Here is a 19,182-nt window from a genome sequence, read left to right as displayed (position 1 = left end):
CTGATCAGGGTCTGGCCCTGCTGCATCTTGAGGTGACCCCTGTTCCCTGGGAGCTGAACTGGAGCTGGGGTGCCCAAAGTGGGGTGCAGGCAGGGTTGGGTGCTGGCTGCAACCTGTGCTGTGGGTGAGCTGAGCATGCCAGTGCTCTGCAGTGACCTCCTCCCTTTCCCATCCTGGAGCTGGCAGCCTGGCTGTGTCTGGGACACAAGATGTATCTCACTGGAGCCAGGAACTGTTGTGTGGGGTTACGAAGAAGTTCAAAAGGGAAGTTGCTGCCCAGGCTGGGCTTCCTCAGTACTGTGCTGCCTCTGGTGGGGTCACACGTGAGCACTAAAGGGGCAGTGTGCCCACTCCCCTTGGCATGACTGCCTTTGCTGGAGCAGCAGCCGTGATTCCCAAGGGAGCCTCCCCTGGATGCTGCTGCAGGAGGTACCCTGCCAGCACCCTGCATGCCCCTATACCACGCTGAGCATGCCTGCCCTTTCTCAGCTGGGGTGGCCCTGTCACCCCCAGGACATGGCTCCAAGGGGGCATGGGGTCCCACGTTCCCTTTGGCACCCATGGCACAGGAAGGGGACCACTGTGTGCTGCCTGCAGGTCTCACAGGTGGCACCACTGACACCCAGCCCAGCCCCAAACTTGGGGTGCACGGTCTCTTCATGCCAAGGGCTTGCTCTGCCCCATGGAGAACGCTCAGCACCCGGCATGGCTTCGGCTTCATTGACATCTGCCTTTTATTGACTGCAGGGGGAGCTGGGTGTTGAGGTGTGGGGCTGGCCCTGCCTCTGGGGTTGTTCTTGGAGGGGCAGCCCAGGGGCACCAGGAGGGCATTGGGGTGGGTGGGACACGGTGAGCAGCTCTGGGAGGGGAGTCAGGGTTGGGCTCAGCACCACTTGAGCACCCGGTGACAGGGCTGTGGTGCCACCAGCCACCTCTGCCCACGGCCATGGGAGCTACCTCCCTGATCCTTCCCGGTGCTCAGAGGCCGCTGCCCTGTATATCAGCTATGATGATTTCCAGACCCTGCTGCTACACTTTAGCAGCCACAGGAGAACGGAGGATACATGTTTCCAGCAGTTTGCCCCCAGGAGCCCTGGGGCTGGATCACGGCCACACCGCCAGCAGCCAGAGGGTAGGCACTGTCCCCTCCATGCACAGAGTCCCTAAGGGATGGGCAGGTGAACCAGAGAGGGACAACTGGGGATGGGACCCATGGTTCACTGGGGGAATGAGGCAGGGATGACTCCAGCCACGCCGGGCTGGGCAGGGGACAGGGCTGGGGATGACGGAGCAGTCGGGGCTGGCAGCGTGGGGACCATGGTGCTGTCATCCCACGCCTGGCTCTATAGGTCCAAGACCTCCCCTGAGTAGGCGCTGGGGTCCTCGTCAGACCGCGTGATCACCTTGAACTGCCGCCGCAGGAAGCCCCCGTAGCGCTTCTGATTGTCCCACTTGAGCTTGGGCCGGATGCGGCGCATGAAGCCGCCGTAACGCTTGTGCAGCTGCGCCAGCTCCTGCCCCTCGGGCCCGGCACTCGTAGGCTCCTCGCTCCCCTCACCTGCTGGCCCCAGCCCCGGGTAGTCCTCGGGGGCTGCCCTCTCCTCTGGCTTGTGGCCGAAGCCCGTGAACTTCTTGGTGAGGCTGCCCTTGCTGTGGGCATTCTCGCGGAGCAGGGACAGCAGCTTCCCCTTGGACATCTTCTTCATGAAGCCCCCGTAGCGCTTGGCCGGTGCCAGTGGCTGCTCCCCGGGACCCAGCTTCTGCTCCAGCTCTGCCTCGTTCTCCTCCACCTCCAGTGGTGACGGGTCTGTCCCTTCAACCAGGGCCACCAGCGGGGCCAGGAGCGCCAGTGCCTTCCTGCACATCTCCCACTCGGGGCCAGGTGGCAAGGAGCCCTGGCATTCCCATAGACACATCTGCAAGACAGCGGCCACAGCGGCCCCAGGTACTCAGGGTGACCTTCCACCCCACCTTCTTTCCAACCCACCTTCTTTCCACCCCACCCTGGGGATGCCCCCACCCCAAGCCCAGGGGTCCATGCCCACCATGCTGCACAGCTCAGTGAGGAGCCAAAACTTGCACATCCCCAGCACCCCGGGGTGCCCATGACCACCCCCCCCAGGTGCCACCATGCACCCACAACACCCCATTGCCATGACCACCCTGCTCATATCTGCACAGGGCCAGCACTCACCAGGGGCCAGACGCTGCTCTCGGTGCCATGGGTCTGGGCTGCGCAGAGAGAACACTGGGTGACACAGTCAGCAGATGCCACCGCAGCCAGGGACAGGCAGAGTGCCAGTGCCAGTGCCCACCGTGCCATCTCACCCTGCAGCCACTGCCTGGGGAAGGGGAGACAGCACAGAGCCCGTCACCTTCCCTGTGCTGGCTCTGGGAGACCCACCACTGCTCCTTGGGCTCCAGGCAGCCACCACCTCCACCTGTGAGCTGCTCCTGGGAACACACACAGGGACCTGTGCCTGTGTCCCTCCCTGTGGGAGTTACCTCCAGGCACTGCTCCTGGGTCCCAGGCCAGGAGAGAGGGGACAGGAGTGACTGGCAAGGACACTACAGGATGCAATCCCTTACTCCTGCTGCAGCCTGGTCCCTGGCACAAGCCCTGAGTCACAGTCAGGCCCTCAGGGCCACCAAGGTCACTGGGGGGGAGAGCCACCATCGCATCCCATCCCAACGCATCCGACTCCATCCCCTCTCTCCTCTCTATCCCTCTTATCATAACATTAAAAAGAAAAGTGCCTTTTTTCTCTAGTGCTGTGTTTCTCTGTGATACTGCGATTGCCACATCTGTGTGGTGTGGAGGGATGAATCACCAGCTCTTCCTCTTGGCCTTGGGGAATAGAACCACAGCAACCGGAGCTGTGGTGGGAAGGGGAAGGGGTGATGCCATCACCCAGTATGGACTCACTCCAGGCTGCTGTACCCCACACCAGTGCAGCCTCATCTCTCCTCCCGCCCACCCACCAACTCTGCTGGGCTGGTGCATCAGGAGGGAGGGCGGAAAAATATGGATTTTGGCTTCAAGCCTACCTGCAAGCCCTGATTGCTGTCCTGCAGCCACCTGGGAGCTGTGATGGAGCCTCTGGCATCCGTGGGTGAGGCCAGGGAGGGCTGAGAGAGGGGGTCAGCTGAGAGAGGGGCTCTCCAGGTGGCAGTGCTCAGCCAGACCCTGGATGAGGCTGGAGGGGCCAGTGCCAACCCCCGTTCAGGATCACAGTGCCACCAGGACCACGACGGCCCCGGGAGTAAGAGCCAACCCCAAAGGGGTGCGCTGGCTGCAAACCCCTGCCTGCCTCCGTGGCTGCTTTTATCTGGGGTGGGAAGGCATGACCCAGAGGGATCTGTTACACATTAATGACGCATATTAGAGACTATTGTGTTCTCCAGCAGTAGCTGCTAATGTACTGTAATTGGTACTGATGAAGAAATGTTAATGCCACAGTATTAATTCACGCTAGATTAAAATTTAATTTGAATTATCTGCACCATCGTGTGTCGAGCTGTCTACATTCCTCGGCTGCGCTGCCACCGGCTCCGTGCATCCCCCCCGGTGCCCTGGCAGCACGGCAGGGACCACAATGAGCGTGATGGGACCTCACCCAGCCCTCACTGCGGAGACACAGGGACGGTCCCCTTATCGCCTCGGAGCCACCGAGACAGCACCGAGGAGCGAGGACCTGCCGGCCGCACAGGTAGGTGCCAGCTGCAGCACCGGGAGGAAGGAAGCTCCCAAAAATAGCTACCAGCTGCTTCCCAGCAGCCCCACTGGGAACATTTTTTTCCCTTTTTTTTCCACCTGCTTCTCCTCCCTTGCCCTGCCGTGCTCCTCTGCTGCCGATGTGGGTGACGCCAGAGTAGCGGGAATGTTCACTCCGTGCCGGGAACAAGCTGCCAGTGAGAGTGGCACTGCACAGCTCAGTCCCCTGGCACTCTGAACACGGTGTGTCCCATCCCTGTCCTGCTGCTGCAGAAGGAGGATTTCACAGCACTCAGGGGAGCTGCAGCTCTCCGGGCACAGTGTGTCCAAGGACACCCCGAGACACCCCACAGCAAATGTACCGTGTCCAGGTGGGTCCAGGCAGTGCTCTGCCTGCTCCTGCGGCTGGGAGGGGGGGACTGGCAAAATGGGAGCAGGAAAAGGGGAGGAAAACAAAGGGCTTTGGACAATAGAGAAAAGAAGCAGCAGGGGGGGAAGAAGCAAAAAGAACACAAAGGGAGGAAGAAGAAAAGCAGAGTTTGAGCTCAATCCTGCGTTACCTGGAGGATTACCAAGGGTTGCCTGGAGGAGCCCAAGGCTCCAGAGCCACCTCTCCTGCAGAAACACCTCATCGGGATTGTGGCAGGGTCTGGAAATGCCAGCATTGGGTCCCAGCCACCGTGGTCACTCTCTGTTCTACCTCTGCCAGGTGCCTGCCAGGATCCCCTCCTGCCCTGCCCCATTTCCACTTGAGTCTCCAGAGCCCAGGCTTTGCTTGTGTTTGAAAAGCCACAAACTGCATCCATCCACTCCAGGGGCCAGTTACAGACCTCGTGACCCAAGGAGGGATGGGGAATCGGGATTGAGTGTGCCAAGCAGCAGACACCAACCCTCTCTTGATTAACCTGTGATTATTGCTAATGAGGGAAACAAACAGCAACCCCAGACTGACCAGATCCCTCCTCCCACACAGGTCTAACTACGCAGGTTTGGACCCTGCACGTATTCCTGGTGGAGAAGAAGAATCAACCTTCCAGCTGTTCCTTTCCTCACTGTTAAAATTTACCTGGACAAGGCTTCTCAAAAAAGCTGGTAACTTTCGGAACAGAATCACTCAAAACCCACTTCTGCTTAAGCCAAGCAGTGGGGGAGAAAGAAATGCCCCATCCTCTCTCCCCACTCCCTTTGCCCCTCTGAGCCCTGGGTGACCCTGCTGCCAGGGTGGCAGGCATGGAATCAGCACGGAAATCAACCCCAGCAGAGCTCTGGACAGTGGTTCACAGGCTATGAAAAACCACTTGAGGGACAAGTGGAGCACCTGCAGCCAGGTGGGAGCCCCTTCAAAATAACACAACAAGCCCAACCACGAGCTGCTCTTAGCACTGCAGCTCAGAGTGTGTTTTTAAACAGCCACTTTTAGGGGAGCAGGAGCGATCCCCAGCTGTGCCCATGCCATGGGAGCAGGATGACAACCCCAATAGACCTACCTGTGCCCCGTCCCGCCGAGAACCCACTTCGCCAAGTCAGGACAGGTCGTGGGTGATGGGTGTCCCTCCACGGGCGTCAGGCTGAGCCAGTCATCGGTGGCAGTGGCAAGGCCACAGTGGCGAGTGGCCCAACGGTGCTGCCCAGGTTGCCAACCGGACTCGCCGTCCGCTGGCTCCCACCCCGCTTTTATGGCCACGGAGTCTCCTCCTGCGGCGGGGCCCGGCTGTGCGCGGCGGCAGAGCCAATCGGGGCGAGGGAAGCTGTGAATAATCAGCCCCGCAGCATCCCCGCCACCTCCCGAGCTCGCTCGCCCGCACCGCCGAGGCCTCCCCGCAGCCGCCCGGCCGCCCCTGGGGCCGGGGTGCACGTCCCACCGCAGTGGCTGCATCACTCGGGGACCTCCGTCGGGGCCAGCGTTTGGTCCTCAGGGCCGAAACGCGTGCCCCGAACAAGGGAGGTGGCTGGGGACCGGGATGTGGTCCATCATCTCCCACAGCTGTGTGCCAGAGGAGTTTGGCTGCTGGGGGTGTGAATCCCCTTTGCCACCAAATTCAAATCCTGCCCAAGAAGGATGAGAGACTGAAGCCCTGACCTCCTCCTACCCCACTCCCCAGGCTGGGAAGAGGCACTGTTCCGTGGAGATGCCAGGGAGAGGAGTGAACCCATTCAAAGCTGCTGGAAAGGGAGAGAGGGTCTTCACACCCTGGGAAAGGCTGGATGCCCCCAACCCACCCAACCTGGCTGCTGTTGGGCAAAAAATCCCTCACATGGAAACCTCCCATCTCCGCAAAATCAAGGCTCAGACTCCACTGAGCTTCCCCCCAAGTCCACATCCCCCACACTCCTCCTCATGGGAGCAAATCCAGAGATGAGCTGAAGGGGCAGGGGGAGCTGTGTGGGGCGACAGAGACACCCCCACTTTCCCTGCTCAGCCCTGATTCCTGTTCTCTCACATTTCCAAGCCTGATTTGGTGGTGAGGGAGGGCAGCACTGGGCAATGACAGGCACACCCTGAGCCCGTGCACCACCATCCCACTGCACCATGTCACAACAGAGGTGTGGGATGGGGGTCCATGGCACAGACCCTGTGAGGCCAGGCCAGCCTGCCCCGGCCCCAGAGCCCAATGGGTGCAGACACATCCCCTGTGCCGCCAGCAGCGCAGCCCATCCCCTTGCCTTGAAGATGGAGCTATTTTTATCGGAGCTCAAGAGGGATGTTTCCCAGCAACCTGCTGTTCTCCCAGCTCGAACACCAGCTGCTGGACCTGGTGCCCCCTGCTCAGCCCTCCCAGCACTTGTGAGGGACATGGAGGCAATTGGCACAGCCAGGAACCAGCAGCCACAGCAGCCTGGGCCCGTGGTCCTCCATCCCCGAGGCTGGTGGTCACCTCCACTAGCACCCATGTTTGCTCCCCAAAAGCAGATGGGACTCCACAGCTTTTTTTTGGAGGTGGGGCTGTGCCTGCACGGAGGGACCAAGAGAGCAGCACATGGGGTGGGGGGCAAGGGCAAAGCATCCTGGATCCCCTCCAAGGCCAACGGAAGAACCCACCCCGGGTGCTACAGTGAGGGGGAATGAAGCTAAGGCCCCATGGAGCACACAAGCAGAGAGCAGCCACTGCCCCCCCTCACTGTGTTGGGTTGTGCTGGTCTATGTAGGCACAGAACAAAGCTGAGAACAAAATACAGCTGCAAACCACCACTGACACCTTGGGCGAGGGGCTGTGGGCAGCCCCCTGGCAGTTTAATCCTTGCTGCTGGGGACTGGCTGTCCTGCAGGCACTGCAAATGTGGTGCAGAGGACCATTTCTGCACCAAATCCATTATTTTTATATATATATATATATTTATGTATGCACCTAGCAGCCTGGGGTGCAGTGTAATTGTGCTGGAGGGAGATGTGTTCCTAGGGACGGAGCAAACCCCACGGACACAGAGGGAAAAGTCGTTTGGAATAAGGTTCCTTCCCTTTGCTCCAAGTGGGAAGTCGAGTTACTCCTGTCCCCAGAGCAAAGTGCCACAGGTGTGCTGAGCTGGGTGAGAGGGTCCAGGCAGGCGTGGGGGGTGACAGGGTCCCCCAGGAGAGAAGCTGGGATCCAGCCCACCCACCAGCAACTCTAATTGATATTCATCTGTCTCTTCCTAATGGGAAAGTGTCTCTGAGTCACACTGACGTTTCCCTGGGACAATGGTAATTAAGCACCTGGGTAAGAGGAATGTGCGGTAATAGAGAAGTTAACTTTTCTTAACTACATGAGTGAAAGGCGGGTTCGGCGAGGAGGGGGCCGAGCGTGCCAGGCACTCGCGGAAGAAGGTGGGAGTTTAATGGCAGCTCACGTCACACGGCGCTGCCACTCTGCCCCTGCGCCCCCAATATCCCCCCGGGGACCCTGCCCCGAACCAGGCAGGGCGTTCGGCTCCCCATCCCGGGATGGGGTAAATCATCCCTGCAGGTTGGGACAAGCTCTGCCGTCCGCCTGGGCTGTCCCCGAGCAGCGGGACCGTGACCCAGCGCTGCCGGCGGGACTGGCAGTGGATCCTCCAGCACGGTCAGCTTTATCCCATTCAGCGGGGCAGGGCTTTTCCAGAAACTCCTAAAACATTCACACTCCTGCCTGGCCCTGCAGGAGATGCATTTTGAGGAACACTGGGAGAAATGTGGGATGAGCTTCTGCTCCAAACCTCCCGCGGAAGCTGCACCATCTCCCACCGCCCGTGACAGCGCCGGAGCGAACCCCCGGCGACTGCACCGGCAAAGAGGGCACCGGAGCAGGGACCGGGCACACGGTGACCTCCCTGCGTGGGCAGGAGGCACAAGGGCCACTCGACGGCGGTGCGAGAAGCGGCGCCCACGCGAACGCGGCGAGTCACGGCGCTGCCGAGCGGCACCGGGGCCGCGGCGCCCGCAGCCCCCCCCCCCGGGGAGGTGAAGTGGCTCCATTTAAAAGCAAATTGAGGTCAAACCACTCGCAGGAGCTGCAGCCGCCGTGTTACCGCGGGGCAGCCCCGCGCTGGAGCCACCGGTGGCTCCGGGGGTCGCCGTCCCCTCCCCGCGGGGACCGGCGTGACGCAGCCCGGAGCTGCCGGGGCTGCGTGATGGCAGCGGCACATGGCTCAGCAGCGAGGCGAGAAATCAGGGACTTTCGAGAGCTCCTCCGTGAACAGGCTCTGCAGACGATCTCCTTGACCGGTGCCAGTGGCACCGCGCGGGGGGGAGGAAAACGCGGCTGGAAAAGTACCTGTTACGCGGTTTCGTCGCCATTCTCCCCCCTCTCGCTCCCCCCCCCCCGAAATCCACTGAGAGCGGGACGGCGGCGTGGAAAGCCTCGATCCCAGGGGGCTGCCAGCCCCCGGCACCGCCAGGACCAGGATGAGACCCCACCTGTGAAGAGCAGTTTGGGGGCGGTGCGTGGGACCGGGACCCCCGCGTGGCCACGCGGCCATCCCACACTCCCTGCTCGCGGGAGAAATGCGGCCAAACCAGCCCCGCGGGGAGACAGGACCCAATCCTGGGGGACACGGCCATCCCGGGGGGACACACTGCAGCCCCGGCGTGGGGCAGTCGCCGCGTCCCGCTCTCGGTGATGGATGCACGTCCCACACACGGACACCCGGTGGGTGCCGCGCCGCTCCACGCCAGCCTGGGCTGCCCCAAAAAACCCCGGTCCCGGCCCGCAGGGCAGCAGGGCGATGCCTCCTGTGATCGTGGCTACTTTCCGGGGAACTTCCAGCTGAAATCTCCTGGTGATCGCCGGGAGCGGGGTTGGACCGTCACCGGCGGGGCCCCCAAATGCTACCGGGGCTGTGAAAACGCCCCCGGCGTGCCGAGCATCCCACACCGCACGGCCACCGCTGGCGCACCGGGGATTCACCCGGTCCCGGGGATTCACCGGGTGTTGGGGCATCACCCCCGGGTGCATCGCCCCGGTGTACCGAGCACCTAGCATCGCACGGCGTCTCCCGGGGATTCACGGGTTCCCGGGACACCGGCGCCTCCCAAGGCGCCACTCGCCGGGTGGCATCACACCCGACCGTCCCCGGTACACCAGACCCCTTCCACCGCACGGCCACCGCCGGTGCACGGGGCCCCTCCCGGGACATCGCCCGACCCGGGGCGGTGGGAGGGGGCGGGTGGGGGCGGGTCACCCCCCGCCGTTACATAAGGGGTTACGTCAGGGCGCGCGGCCCCGCTCTTATCCCGCCGCCGCCACCGTCCCGCCCCACCCGTTCACACGACGCCGCGCAGCGCCCGGCCCGGAACCCCCCGCCGCCGCCGCCGCGCCCCAGGTGAGCCCCGCGGGGCAGTCCCGAGCTCCCGCCGCGCCCGGAGGGGCGGAAGGGCCGGGCGGGGGGACCCGGGGCGGCCCCCATGACCGGCCTGTTTACACCGGCGCGGCGCGTACCACCGCGGCGCGGCAGCGGGGGGGGCCGGCCGCCGCGCTGAGCCACCTCCCCCCGCCCGCCGAGCCGCGCTGGCGGCGCCGCGTCCCGGCGGCCGCGCGCGGGGCCGCAAACCCGGACGCCCCGCTCCGAGGCCCGGGGCGGCGGCGGCGAGGAGAGGCCGACCCCCAGGGCGGCGGCGGGCGCCGCCGCCGCCACCCCCCGGCGCGGCGGTGGTTCGGCCCGCGCGGCCGCGATTGGCCGGACGCTTAAAGGGGCCGGCAGCGCGCGCTTTTCCGCCCCGCGGCGCGGCCGCGGCCCCGGCGCGTGCCCCCGCGCGTGCCCCCTCGCCCGCGCGGCGCTGCCCGACACGCGGGGCGGGCGGGGGGGGGGACATGGACGGCGGCCGCCGCGGGACACAAAGGGCGGCGGCGGCGGCGGGGAGGCGGCGGCGGGCGTTGCGGCGCGGGGCCATGGCGGCGGCCGCGGTGGGGCCGGGCATCGGCGGCGGCGCCGGCGGCCCGCGGTACAGCCTGCTGGCCGAGATCGGCCGCGGCGCCTACGGCGTGGTGTACGAGGCGGTGTCGGGCCGCAGCGGAGCGCGACTGGCGGTGAAGCGGATCCGCTGCGACGCCCCCGAGAACGTGGAGCTGGCGCTGGCCGAGTTCTGGGCCCTAACGAGCCTCCGGCGGCAGCACCCGAACGTGGTGCGGTTCGAGGAGTGCGTGCTGCAGCGGCACGGCCTGGGGCAGCGCATGAGCCACGGCAACAAGCGCAGCCAGCTCTACCTGCGCCTCGTCGAGACCTCCCTCAAAGGTACCGATCCCCCTCCTGGGGCACCCCCGGGGCTGCTCCCGCGCCCAGGGCCTCCGGGGCCCCTGTCCCTGGCATCCGTGTCACCCCTCCCCTTTCCCTGAGCACCTACATTTGTACCTTCCCTGCTGCCATCAGTGCCCCCCCCCAGGTCCTCCTGCCCACCCCCCTGTCACCCCACCCCCAGGTTCTATTCCCCTTGGGATACACCGTGCAGGACAAGGACACCCTGGTGTTTTCCCCCTTCCCATGGGACATCCTTCTCCAACACCCCCCACCCCGGGCACTGCTGCTGCCCTCCCTTGCTCTCCATCACCCCCTTGCTCAAATCCTTCCATGTCAGTGCCTGCTCTCAGGAGCACCCAGAGCTCCCCCCAGCTCTCATAACACCCCTCCCTCCACTTTGACTCATTGTTTTTCCAGCATAACCACCCCTGGGCTCCCCCCACTGTGCCCTTGGGCACCTCATCAACCCTGCCAGCCCTGGGGTTCCCTCTGGAGTACCTGCTCCAGGCTTGCTCCCTGCTGTTCCCATCACCCACCTCTGTCCTGTCCCTGCAGGCTCCCCTACAAGGTCTCTCTGCTGCCCCTCTTTGGTGCCATCCACCCTGAGCACACCTGGAGGATCCCTGTTCTGGGCTCTGTCCCCCCATGCCCTGACCTTAGTTTCTGCCTGTGTATCCTCTCTACCCTTTCCTGTGTGCTGCTCCCAGTGACACCCTTCACTAAGCCCACACCCATGTGTTGCAGCCCCATGCTGTACTTGTGGGGTCCTGCAGCACCCCAGCCCCATCCTCCTTCTTCTGAGGGACCCTGTTGCCACCTCCAGGCTCAGACCCAGCCCTGGGGGACATCCCTGTGTGGTGCCCCCAGCCCTTCCCTGCACTCTGTGCCAGCACTGACTTCGTCCTCCTCCCTTGCACCCGAAATCCTGGGGTTCCCTCTGCTACCACAGCCCACACACATCCCTTGGGGACCTTCACAGCCTCTGCCCCAGTTACACCAAGGGGACATCTGCCCATCTCTGCCTGATGTTCCATCTCTGAGCACCCCAAGGCTGCAGCCTGTTATGGTGCCCTGCCTGCTTCCTCGAACTCTTGCGGCTTTGGGACTGTCCCCATTTCCCCCCAGTGCTGGCTCTGTGGGAACAGCCCAGGAGAAGCATCAATGTCTGTAGCCTGGGCTGACACCCCCATTTTCCCCTGGGGTCCCTCAGCAGCATCACGGGGCTGTCAGGGGTCACCTTCTCCTGTCACAGCCGATGACTGTGATGGTGACATCTCCAAAATGCTCCCTCCCTCTGCTCTCTTGGCTGCTTGTCAGACCCAGCTTTGCCAACGTGCCGTGAAGATGTGGAAAAATACTGGAGCCCTCGATGCCCCCTGGGCCCCCCAGCCTGCTGTGGGCAGAGCCAGCTCACCCCAATCCCTCTGCCCCAAATTTGTGTGCCAGGGCTCCTGTCTGCTCTTTAGGGGCTCAGTCTCTCAGTGCCCCCCAGCTGAGCCCCCGGCATCGGCAGCCCCCAAACCCTGTGCCAGGCACAGAGTTCATGTGAGGCTGCTGAGACCCATCCTCTGAGCAAACCTGTGGCTCTGACTGCCCCTGCCTTCCCTGTCCCCTCTGTATCCCTGGGGGGGACATGTCCAGACCTGCCTGGCTCTCCCCATGCAGCCCAGCTCGTGGTCTCCCTTCACACAGCCACCCAAGGGAGGCTCCCTGGGAAGGGCAGTGTCTGAATTCCTGTGCAGCCTGGACTCAGGGCTCCCTGGGAGAGGAGCCAACTCTTCCCTTTGGGTGTGTGTCCAGCTGTAGCAGGTCAAGCTCTTTCTGGCAGGTACAGGGGTGGGTTCCCACACCCCCTCTGTCATGTTGCACACCCCAAGGAGAGGTAGCTTGGCTTGGGGAAAACTCTTGGGCAGCTGTAGGTGCCTCATCTCCAGGTGGGGAGGGAGCCCCATAGATGCCCCCATCTCTAGGTGGGGATTGAGCTCCCTGAACTCCCAGGGAGGGCTTTGCCTGCCCCAGTCCTGCTGCAGCCCTGGGCCGAACAGGAGCAGTTTGACCCCCCCAAACCAGAGCACATTCCCCCCTCCATCTGCCCTCCTGCCTGCCCTGGGGGCTGCGCTGCGCTGGGGCAGCCAGTGCTCGCTGCCTTCCCGAGCCTTGGGTCCAGATAGACACGGCTAAATATTTCCAAAGCAAAAGCCAGAGCTGGAGGAGCCCCCCCAGGTCTCCTGCTCCCGTTCCCCGTGCGCAGCAGTGCCGGGGCTGCCGCGGTGGCCGTGGAGCTGTGCTGCCGTGCCATTCTGCACGACCGCAGCTGGGCTATTTACGGGCCAGCGCAGATGCTGTGCCAACGTGCTGGGGCTCAGGGCACGTTGAGGATTAATCCAAGACCTTCTGAATTGGGAGCACAACTGTCGGGACACCCGGGCAGTGTTGGGTCTCAGCTACAGCACGGGAACCTGAACCTTTATCATTTTAATGAGATGCAGAATAATTAAATTTAAGGGCAGGGTGTAAAAAGGAAGCTGAAAGCCCAGTGCTGAGCTGGAGGAGAGGCACAGACCAGTGCAATGTGCTCAGAGCCCTGATACAGGAGCACCTCCAGGGCACCATGTGCCCCTCTTGCTCCTAACCTATAGCAGTGACAGAACTCCCTTAAGTGAACAGGTATAAGGTGTTGGTTCCTAGCGTGTCACCTGTGGGGCCACCGACTTGCCACCAGCACTCAGCTTCACTTGTGGGCTGCCCTGGCATCACCCATGTGTGTTGCCATCATTCCAAGCACCCGGCTCGGTGCCACCAGTTCCCATCTCTCTGGCACAGCCTCTTTGCACAGAGGGAGTCGGAGGTTACACGTGGTAGTAGGCGCTGTGATGCTGCTTCTGCTCTCCCTAGATTTTTGTTTTCCCTCTGAAGCCAAGCAAGTTAGCATGCTGCTAATGAGCTCCCAGGATAGGTGGGGGGAGGTGCTGCTGGAAGGATGGAGGATGAGTGTGTGCCATCTTGGGTTTGGGCAGGGAGCTGGTTTGGTGATGGAGAACAGGTCTGGCCTGTCATCAGCTCTTGGCTGCTTGGCTTCAGCTTGCTAACATCTCATCTTTAGGAAGCAGCTTGCCAGCTCTTTATGTTTAAAGCTGTTTGTTTTGAAGGCAGGAAGATGATTTAACAACTAAAACACTTTTAGATTATAGAAAGAAAATGAGGAAATATTACTTTTGGCTTAAGCCTCTCCTAGCGGCGCTCCACCCAAACTGAAGTGCCTGGTGCTTGCAGTTACTGGTGGGTCGCCGTCCTCCCCACGCTTGCTGAGGTTCAGGGGCCAAGTTTTAAATCAGAACCTTCGTTATGCTAAAAACAAACCTTGGCTTGTCAGAGGCAACAGGTCCTGGCTGCTGCTGAGCCAGTGTTTGAACCACGTCCTGTGGGAAGGGGCTGTCAGCAGCACTGTGTGGATGCTCCCACCTGGCTGTGTGTGAGGGGAGTGAGGCTCTGCTGTGCTCCCTGTCATGGCTTGATTCCCAGTAGAGAAGAGCCAGACCCTCCTGCTCCCCAGGTTGGGGCTGTATGGATGCAGAGGGGAGCAGGAAAGCCAAACTCTGTGTCCTGCTGTGATGTCACTGGATTTAGCAAAGTGTGGTGGTGGCAGCGGTGTGAGCTGGGGCTGTCCTGGCTGTGCCAAGGGCTCTGCTCCCAGGACAAGCAGCCTCTGCTGCAGTTTCCATGCTGTCATGCCAAAGGGTGGCTCACAGCAGAGAAGCTACTTTTCCTAGTCAGCATTTTGGTCTCCAGAGCCAAGCCTGTCCTGTGCTGCTCCCACTTGGCCCTTGGGCTTGCAAGCTGAGCCCTCCTCCAGCCAAATGAGACCCCCAAAATGCACCCAGTGCCTTGAGTATCTCCAGCCTGTTCTTCCATTCCCTAGATTTAACCTTCAGACCTAATCTCAGCAGAAGATTGCTGAGGGCAGAGAGGTGCAGCCAAATCCTTGTGTTGTGCAGCTTTCCATTTCCATAGCAGTAGCCATGGATACAGACTGTTTGTGCAAATAACCGATATTCCCACCCACACCGATCACTGACCAGTGCAGTTCAGAGCTGGGTGTCCCTGGTAGTCCTTGGCTTTACCTGCTGCTGGAAGTTTTTAGCTTTCCCAGATGCTCTCTAGGGCTTTGCTCAAACAAAACTCAACTTTGTCAAATGGGTGGAGTTACTTAACTGCTTTCAAAACACTAGAGTTTGGCTGTGGGATTTGTTAACAGTGGCAGAGGTGAGTGGTGTCCTCCAGCTTTTCCCTTATGGTGCTTGAGGGTAAAAAAAGCTAGTTTCTAGAGTAAAATGATGCTCTGGTGGTTTGTGCAGGCTCTGCCTGTCACCTGGGTGCTCTATGGAAGAGACCTGGGGTCTGGCAGTGGGGTTTGCATCTTGGCACCAGCTAGTGGGGCGAGGTCTGCCAGTGCTCCCTGGGGCACCCTGGCATCCCTAGGGAGCACCAATGGTAGACCTGGCCCCATTAGCTGATATGATTCTGCTGTGTTTTCCACTCATCTAATTTATGTGCAGAAGAGTCCTTTCCTTGGCAGGAGGTTTATGTAGTAAAACCTAGATTTAATGAATTGACCCTGAGATGCTCTGAGTTTGAAGAGCTCACTTTGATGTCTGGCGAAGGGAGAAGACTAATATTGAGTAGTAGCAACAGTAACAGCAGCGTGGCTGAGATTACACTCAGCGGGCATGGTTTGCTGCTTGGACCTCCAGTTCCATCTCGTTAAAGAGTTGTTGACACTTAATGAAAGCTGGATAAAGTGGCAGAGCTCCCCCAGCACAAATGCAGCTAAACACACAAATTTGGCCTGGGAACACCCCGTGGGCTGCAGGGCTTGGACACGGGTGTGACCACTCTTAGTGAGGCTGCACTGGCTCAGTTCAGGGCTGTCAGTTACTCCCCACGTGCAGTTCCAGTAAATTGTGCAGAGCGAGCCAGCCTTTGCCTCCTACAGCAGAGCTCAGGTGGGAGAGGAGGTATTCACATAGAACTGACTTTTTTTCCTCCTGTAGACTTGCTGCTAGTTGTGCCTTTAGCTTCTGTCCCTTGGCTGTCAGCCTGGGGAGAATGGCCTGATGGTGGGACTGGAGCAGAGGTGTTCTCAGTGCCGCTCACTGCGCTTTGCTGGGAAGAGGTCCCTGGGCTGGCTCCCAGGCAGTGGCTTGGATAAATGGGGTGCTGGTGTGTGGTGCTCAATGGGATCCCAAAGCACTTGAAGCCACAGCAGTGCCACTGATAGTGCCCTGCAGTGTGACAGATCCCGATCACATTCCTGTATCCACATAAACCAGACCCATGCCTTATCCACTCTGGGTTAGGATAGACTTTGTAATGTGCCTGAAAAACCCACTCTCTTATCCCTCTTGGTTAGGTGAGAGGATCCTGGGCTATGCAGAGGAACCTTGCTACCTGTGGTTCGTCATGGAGTTCTGTGAAGGGGGAGACCTGAACCAGTACGTGCTCTCCCGAAGACCCGACCCGGCGACCAACAAGAGCTTCATGCTGCAGCTGACCAGTGCCATTGCCTTCCTGCACAAGAACCACATCGTCCACCGGGACCTGAAACCAGACAACATCCTGATAACAGAGAAGTCTGGCACCCCTGTGCTCAAGGTGGCCGACTTCGGGCTGAGCAAGGTCTGCGCTGGCCTGACTGCTCGGGGCAAGGAGGGTGGGCACGAGAACAAAAATGTGAATGTGAACAAGTACTGGCTGTCCTCGGCCTGTGGCTCTGATTTCTACATGGCGCCCGAGGTCTGGGAAGGACACTACACTGCCAAGGCTGACATCTTCGCCCTCGGCATCATCATCTGGGCCATGATTGAGAGGATCACTTTCATTGACGCCGAGACCAAGAAGGAGCTGCTGGGGACCTACATCAAGCAGGGGACTGAGATTGTGCCCGTTGGGGAAGCGCTGCTAGAAAACCCAAAGATGGAGCTGCACATCCCTCAGAAACGCAGGACTTCCATGTCTGAGGGGATCAAGCAGCTCTTGAAAGACATGTTGGCTGCTAACCCGCAGGATCGACCTGATGCCTTTGAGCTTGAAACCAGAATGGACCAGGTTACATGTGCTGCTTAAATTCAGGGCAGGGCACTGCTGTGCTTTGCAGCTGGGTAAGTGATTCACACTTTATGTCTTAATCTGTCTGCTATACTGGCCCCATAGTGCACTTTGTAGTGACACAAAGGAGTCTTATGTTCCCAGAGCTATTTCTGTAGTGACTCATCAGAGCAGTGCTTCTGAGGTTGTTTTCACCTATTCTACTGCAAAAATAGCAAAAATAAAGTAGAGGTGGGAAATAGAATTAGCAGCTGTATGTCCTGCCACTGCCCAAAGGCCCAGTGGAGTTGGAAAGGCTGGGCAGGAGTCCTGCTCCTCACAGGTTCTGGCCAGTGTCTGAGACAGGCTGGGGTGTGGCAGAGAGACCTGTGAGCACTTGGTGTAATATTTGGGGGCGTCTGTCTCCCCCAGGGGCAGGGAGGGAGCTGCCAGTTCTGCCTCTGCTATGTGGTGTAATTTCTGTGATCAGTGTTGGGGGCACCTCACTGTCTGGCACCGTCCCCCCTCCCCTGTGACACTTGGACAGGGCACCTCGGGGCTCAGCTGGCTCTGTCAGCAGGCACCAAGTGGCACATCTGCCTCGGCACAAAGCTGTTTCCTTTCACCTACGAGGCACGTGGGTCTGTCTTGTGGCTCTGTTTCATTTCCCTGTTAAGGGTAGGACTTCCCTTTGGTGTGAACTGCAGTGGCCCAAACCCAGGAGATGCTTTGGCCTCCAGCATCTGTGTTTGTAGACCTGTGTCTGCCAGGAAGGAAGCTTACAAAACAGCAGTGCTCAGACTGAGCTCTGCTCTGTTCAAGAGTCCTCTCCCTTCTCCCCCCAGCTAAATAGTCTCAAGCTCAGAGGTCCTGATCCTGAGACCTGGGTGGTCACACATGGTCTGAAAGGATCCCCAGGGATGTGGGGTAACTGGCCCTGTCATTAACCAGTGACACAGAAGGACTGGGAGGTGTTGCCTACATGGCAAAGCTGTCTGTAAACAGGAGCTGTTACTAGGGATTTTCCCAGCCAAACATTTCAATGGAACTGAAGAATTACAGATTACTAGGGGTGAGGCTGATCTCTTCCTACCCCAGGTCCTTTCTCAGGCTCGTGCAGAGCTGCCTGTCTGTCAGTGATCCCAGGAGACCTCTGAGAGCCTGCCTGTTAGGTGCTGGCATTGCAGCCTGGCCCCCCAGCCCCTACCTCACCCCAAAACCACACAGAGCTGGCTGGACTGGAGCAGACCATGGATACAAGAGGGCAAAGAGGGAGGAAATGGCTTCCCTGGCCAGCACTCACCAGCCCTCAGCTGATGGCTGAGTGCCTGACCTGCTCCGAGAGGGAGCCTCCAGCAACAGGTAGTGGGGAAAGTGGGGCTGTTTTGGCAGATTTTGTTAAAACCCCTCATTGCTGCCCACCTGAGTGTTCCTGAGCTTATGGAAAACAGTGTGCTGCCTATCCCCCCTCTGCGTGTGCCCAGGTACACTCTGTGCTGTATGTAGAAAAATAAGGATATGGAAATGGAAAGACCCATTGGGTGGGTCTCGTTCTGTCACTGTTGGTTTGTCCAAACTTGTGCACGGACCATCCCCTTTGCACCATCTCACAGCACAAAATATTTAACGCCCTTGAGGTCTCAAGTGGAGGTAAATGATTCAAGCACTGCTGCCTGGGGCTTGATACTGGTCCCAGTGCAAGTGTGGGCTGGGGATTAGTGTGAGAGGAGTGAATCTGGGGAAATGTGAGCCCTTAAGAAGGGTGTGCTCCAGCCCCAGGGCAAGAGCAGACACTCACCCCAGGGTGAGGCATGGGGGCTGGTCCGGGGTGGGAGGGGTGGGAGCAGCTCTGCCGAGGGTCAGGCCGGGCTGTGCCATCTGGGCTTGCTCTGTGCTGACATGATGCTGCTGAGTTATGCAACCAGCCCCTGCCCTCCGGGGAAAATTCATCCTGCGCAGATCTGCGGAATAGTACATGAAGGGATAACAAACACCGAGGGGACAGTCCTACCCTGCGGCTGTTTGCTCAGTCCCAGCTGCCTCCTGCAACCACCCCCCCTCCATCCGTGAGGCTGCACCGATCGCTCCGTGGTGACACAGCTGCAGCAGCCATGGATGCTCTTACATAACCCAACCTGGCACACGGAGCGTGGTCGCTTGGCCCACATAGAGCCCAGCACCAGCCATATGTTCCCTGCAAGCCCAGAGCGTTCCTCTGCCTCACTCGTGGGGCACCAGAGTATTCAGTGGGCTTTTGCTATGGGGATTTTCTAGTGCCTGGTGTAGTAGTGCATTCAAATCAGCCTTCCTCTGGCTGCTGTTAAATGCAAATCTTAAATTGGAAACCTGCTTGAGAAGCTTAAAATGGGATTTAGAGCAGGGCCTGAATTCTCTTCTCAGGTAATTTTAGTTGACCGAGAAACTCACGTAACCCCTTCCAACTTATTCGTGGCCACTGGCGTGTAGCTTGGTCATGCAGTTCAGACCTGCTCAGCCTTGGTTCATGTCATAACCTGGAAAACTGTAACCCTCCCTGACCCAGGCAATCGGATTTTTGCTTATTCTTTGCTATACCACTGACCTCTTCAGATTTCGCTTCATGTCTCAGCAGCTTTGCCTTTAGTTCTGCCAGGGATGCTGCACGCACCTGCCAGCTCCATGCTCCGCTGCTCTTCCAAAATGCAGATAGGAAATGT

General features: G+C 60.1%; 3 protein-coding genes across 3 annotated transcripts in view; 2 read left to right on the top strand and 1 right to left on the bottom strand.

The window, feature by feature from the left end:
• Window positions 1–710: 710 nt before the first annotated feature.
• On the bottom strand, window positions 711–5,304 carry PDYN (prodynorphin). The gene is made up of 3 exons (XM_032704563.1): window positions 5,203–5,304; window positions 2,195–2,338; window positions 711–1,916 (listed from the first exon to the last, which is right to left on the bottom strand). The coding sequence occupies exons 2-3, from the start codon at window positions 2,321–2,323 to the stop codon at window positions 1,344–1,346; spliced, it is 702 nt and encodes a 233-aa protein (XP_032560454.1). The 5' UTR covers window positions 2,324–2,338; window positions 5,203–5,304; the 3' UTR covers window positions 711–1,343.
• Window positions 3,597–19,182, top strand: part of STK35 (serine/threonine kinase 35) — a 23,412-nt gene continuing 7,826 nt past the window's right edge. The window contains exons 1-4 of the mRNA XM_032705307.1: window positions 3,597–3,710; window positions 7,898–8,393; window positions 9,671–10,399; window positions 15,813–16,560. Coding sequence (XP_032561198.1) covers window positions 3,597–3,710; window positions 7,898–8,393; window positions 9,671–10,399; window positions 15,813–16,525 — 2,052 coding nt within the window. The 3' untranslated portion in view covers window positions 16,526–16,560. The remainder of the gene's footprint in view (window positions 3,711–7,897; window positions 8,394–9,670; window positions 10,400–15,812; window positions 16,561–19,182) is intronic.
• The window catches only part of FNDC11 (fibronectin type III domain containing 11), a 22,611-nt gene continuing 17,931 nt past the window's right edge, over window positions 14,503–19,182 (top strand). The window contains exon 1 of the mRNA XM_032704562.1: window positions 14,503–14,506. The gene's annotated coding sequence lies outside the window, so the exon portion shown is untranslated. The remainder of the gene's footprint in view (window positions 14,507–19,182) is intronic.

Source organism: Chiroxiphia lanceolata, chromosome 17 (assembly GCF_009829145.1).
Source record: "Chiroxiphia lanceolata isolate bChiLan1 chromosome 17, bChiLan1.pri, whole genome shotgun sequence".
In the NCBI taxonomy this organism is placed as follows: domain Eukaryota; kingdom Metazoa; phylum Chordata; class Aves; order Passeriformes; family Pipridae; genus Chiroxiphia; species Chiroxiphia lanceolata.
The sequence above is the reverse complement of the archived record's forward strand: the minus strand, read 5'-3'. Positions and strand labels throughout refer to the sequence as shown.

Bases quoted from the DNA above. Each gene is read 5' to 3' on its own strand.
- PDYN (XM_032704563.1), bottom strand. From the start codon at position 2,323: ATGGCACGGTGGGCACTGGCACTGGCACTCTGCCTGTCCCTGGCTGCG. The intron at 1,917-2,194 runs GTGAGTGCTGGC...GCTGTCTTGCAG, and splicing joins AGAGCAGCGTCTGGCCCCTG to ATGTGTCTATGGGAATGCCA.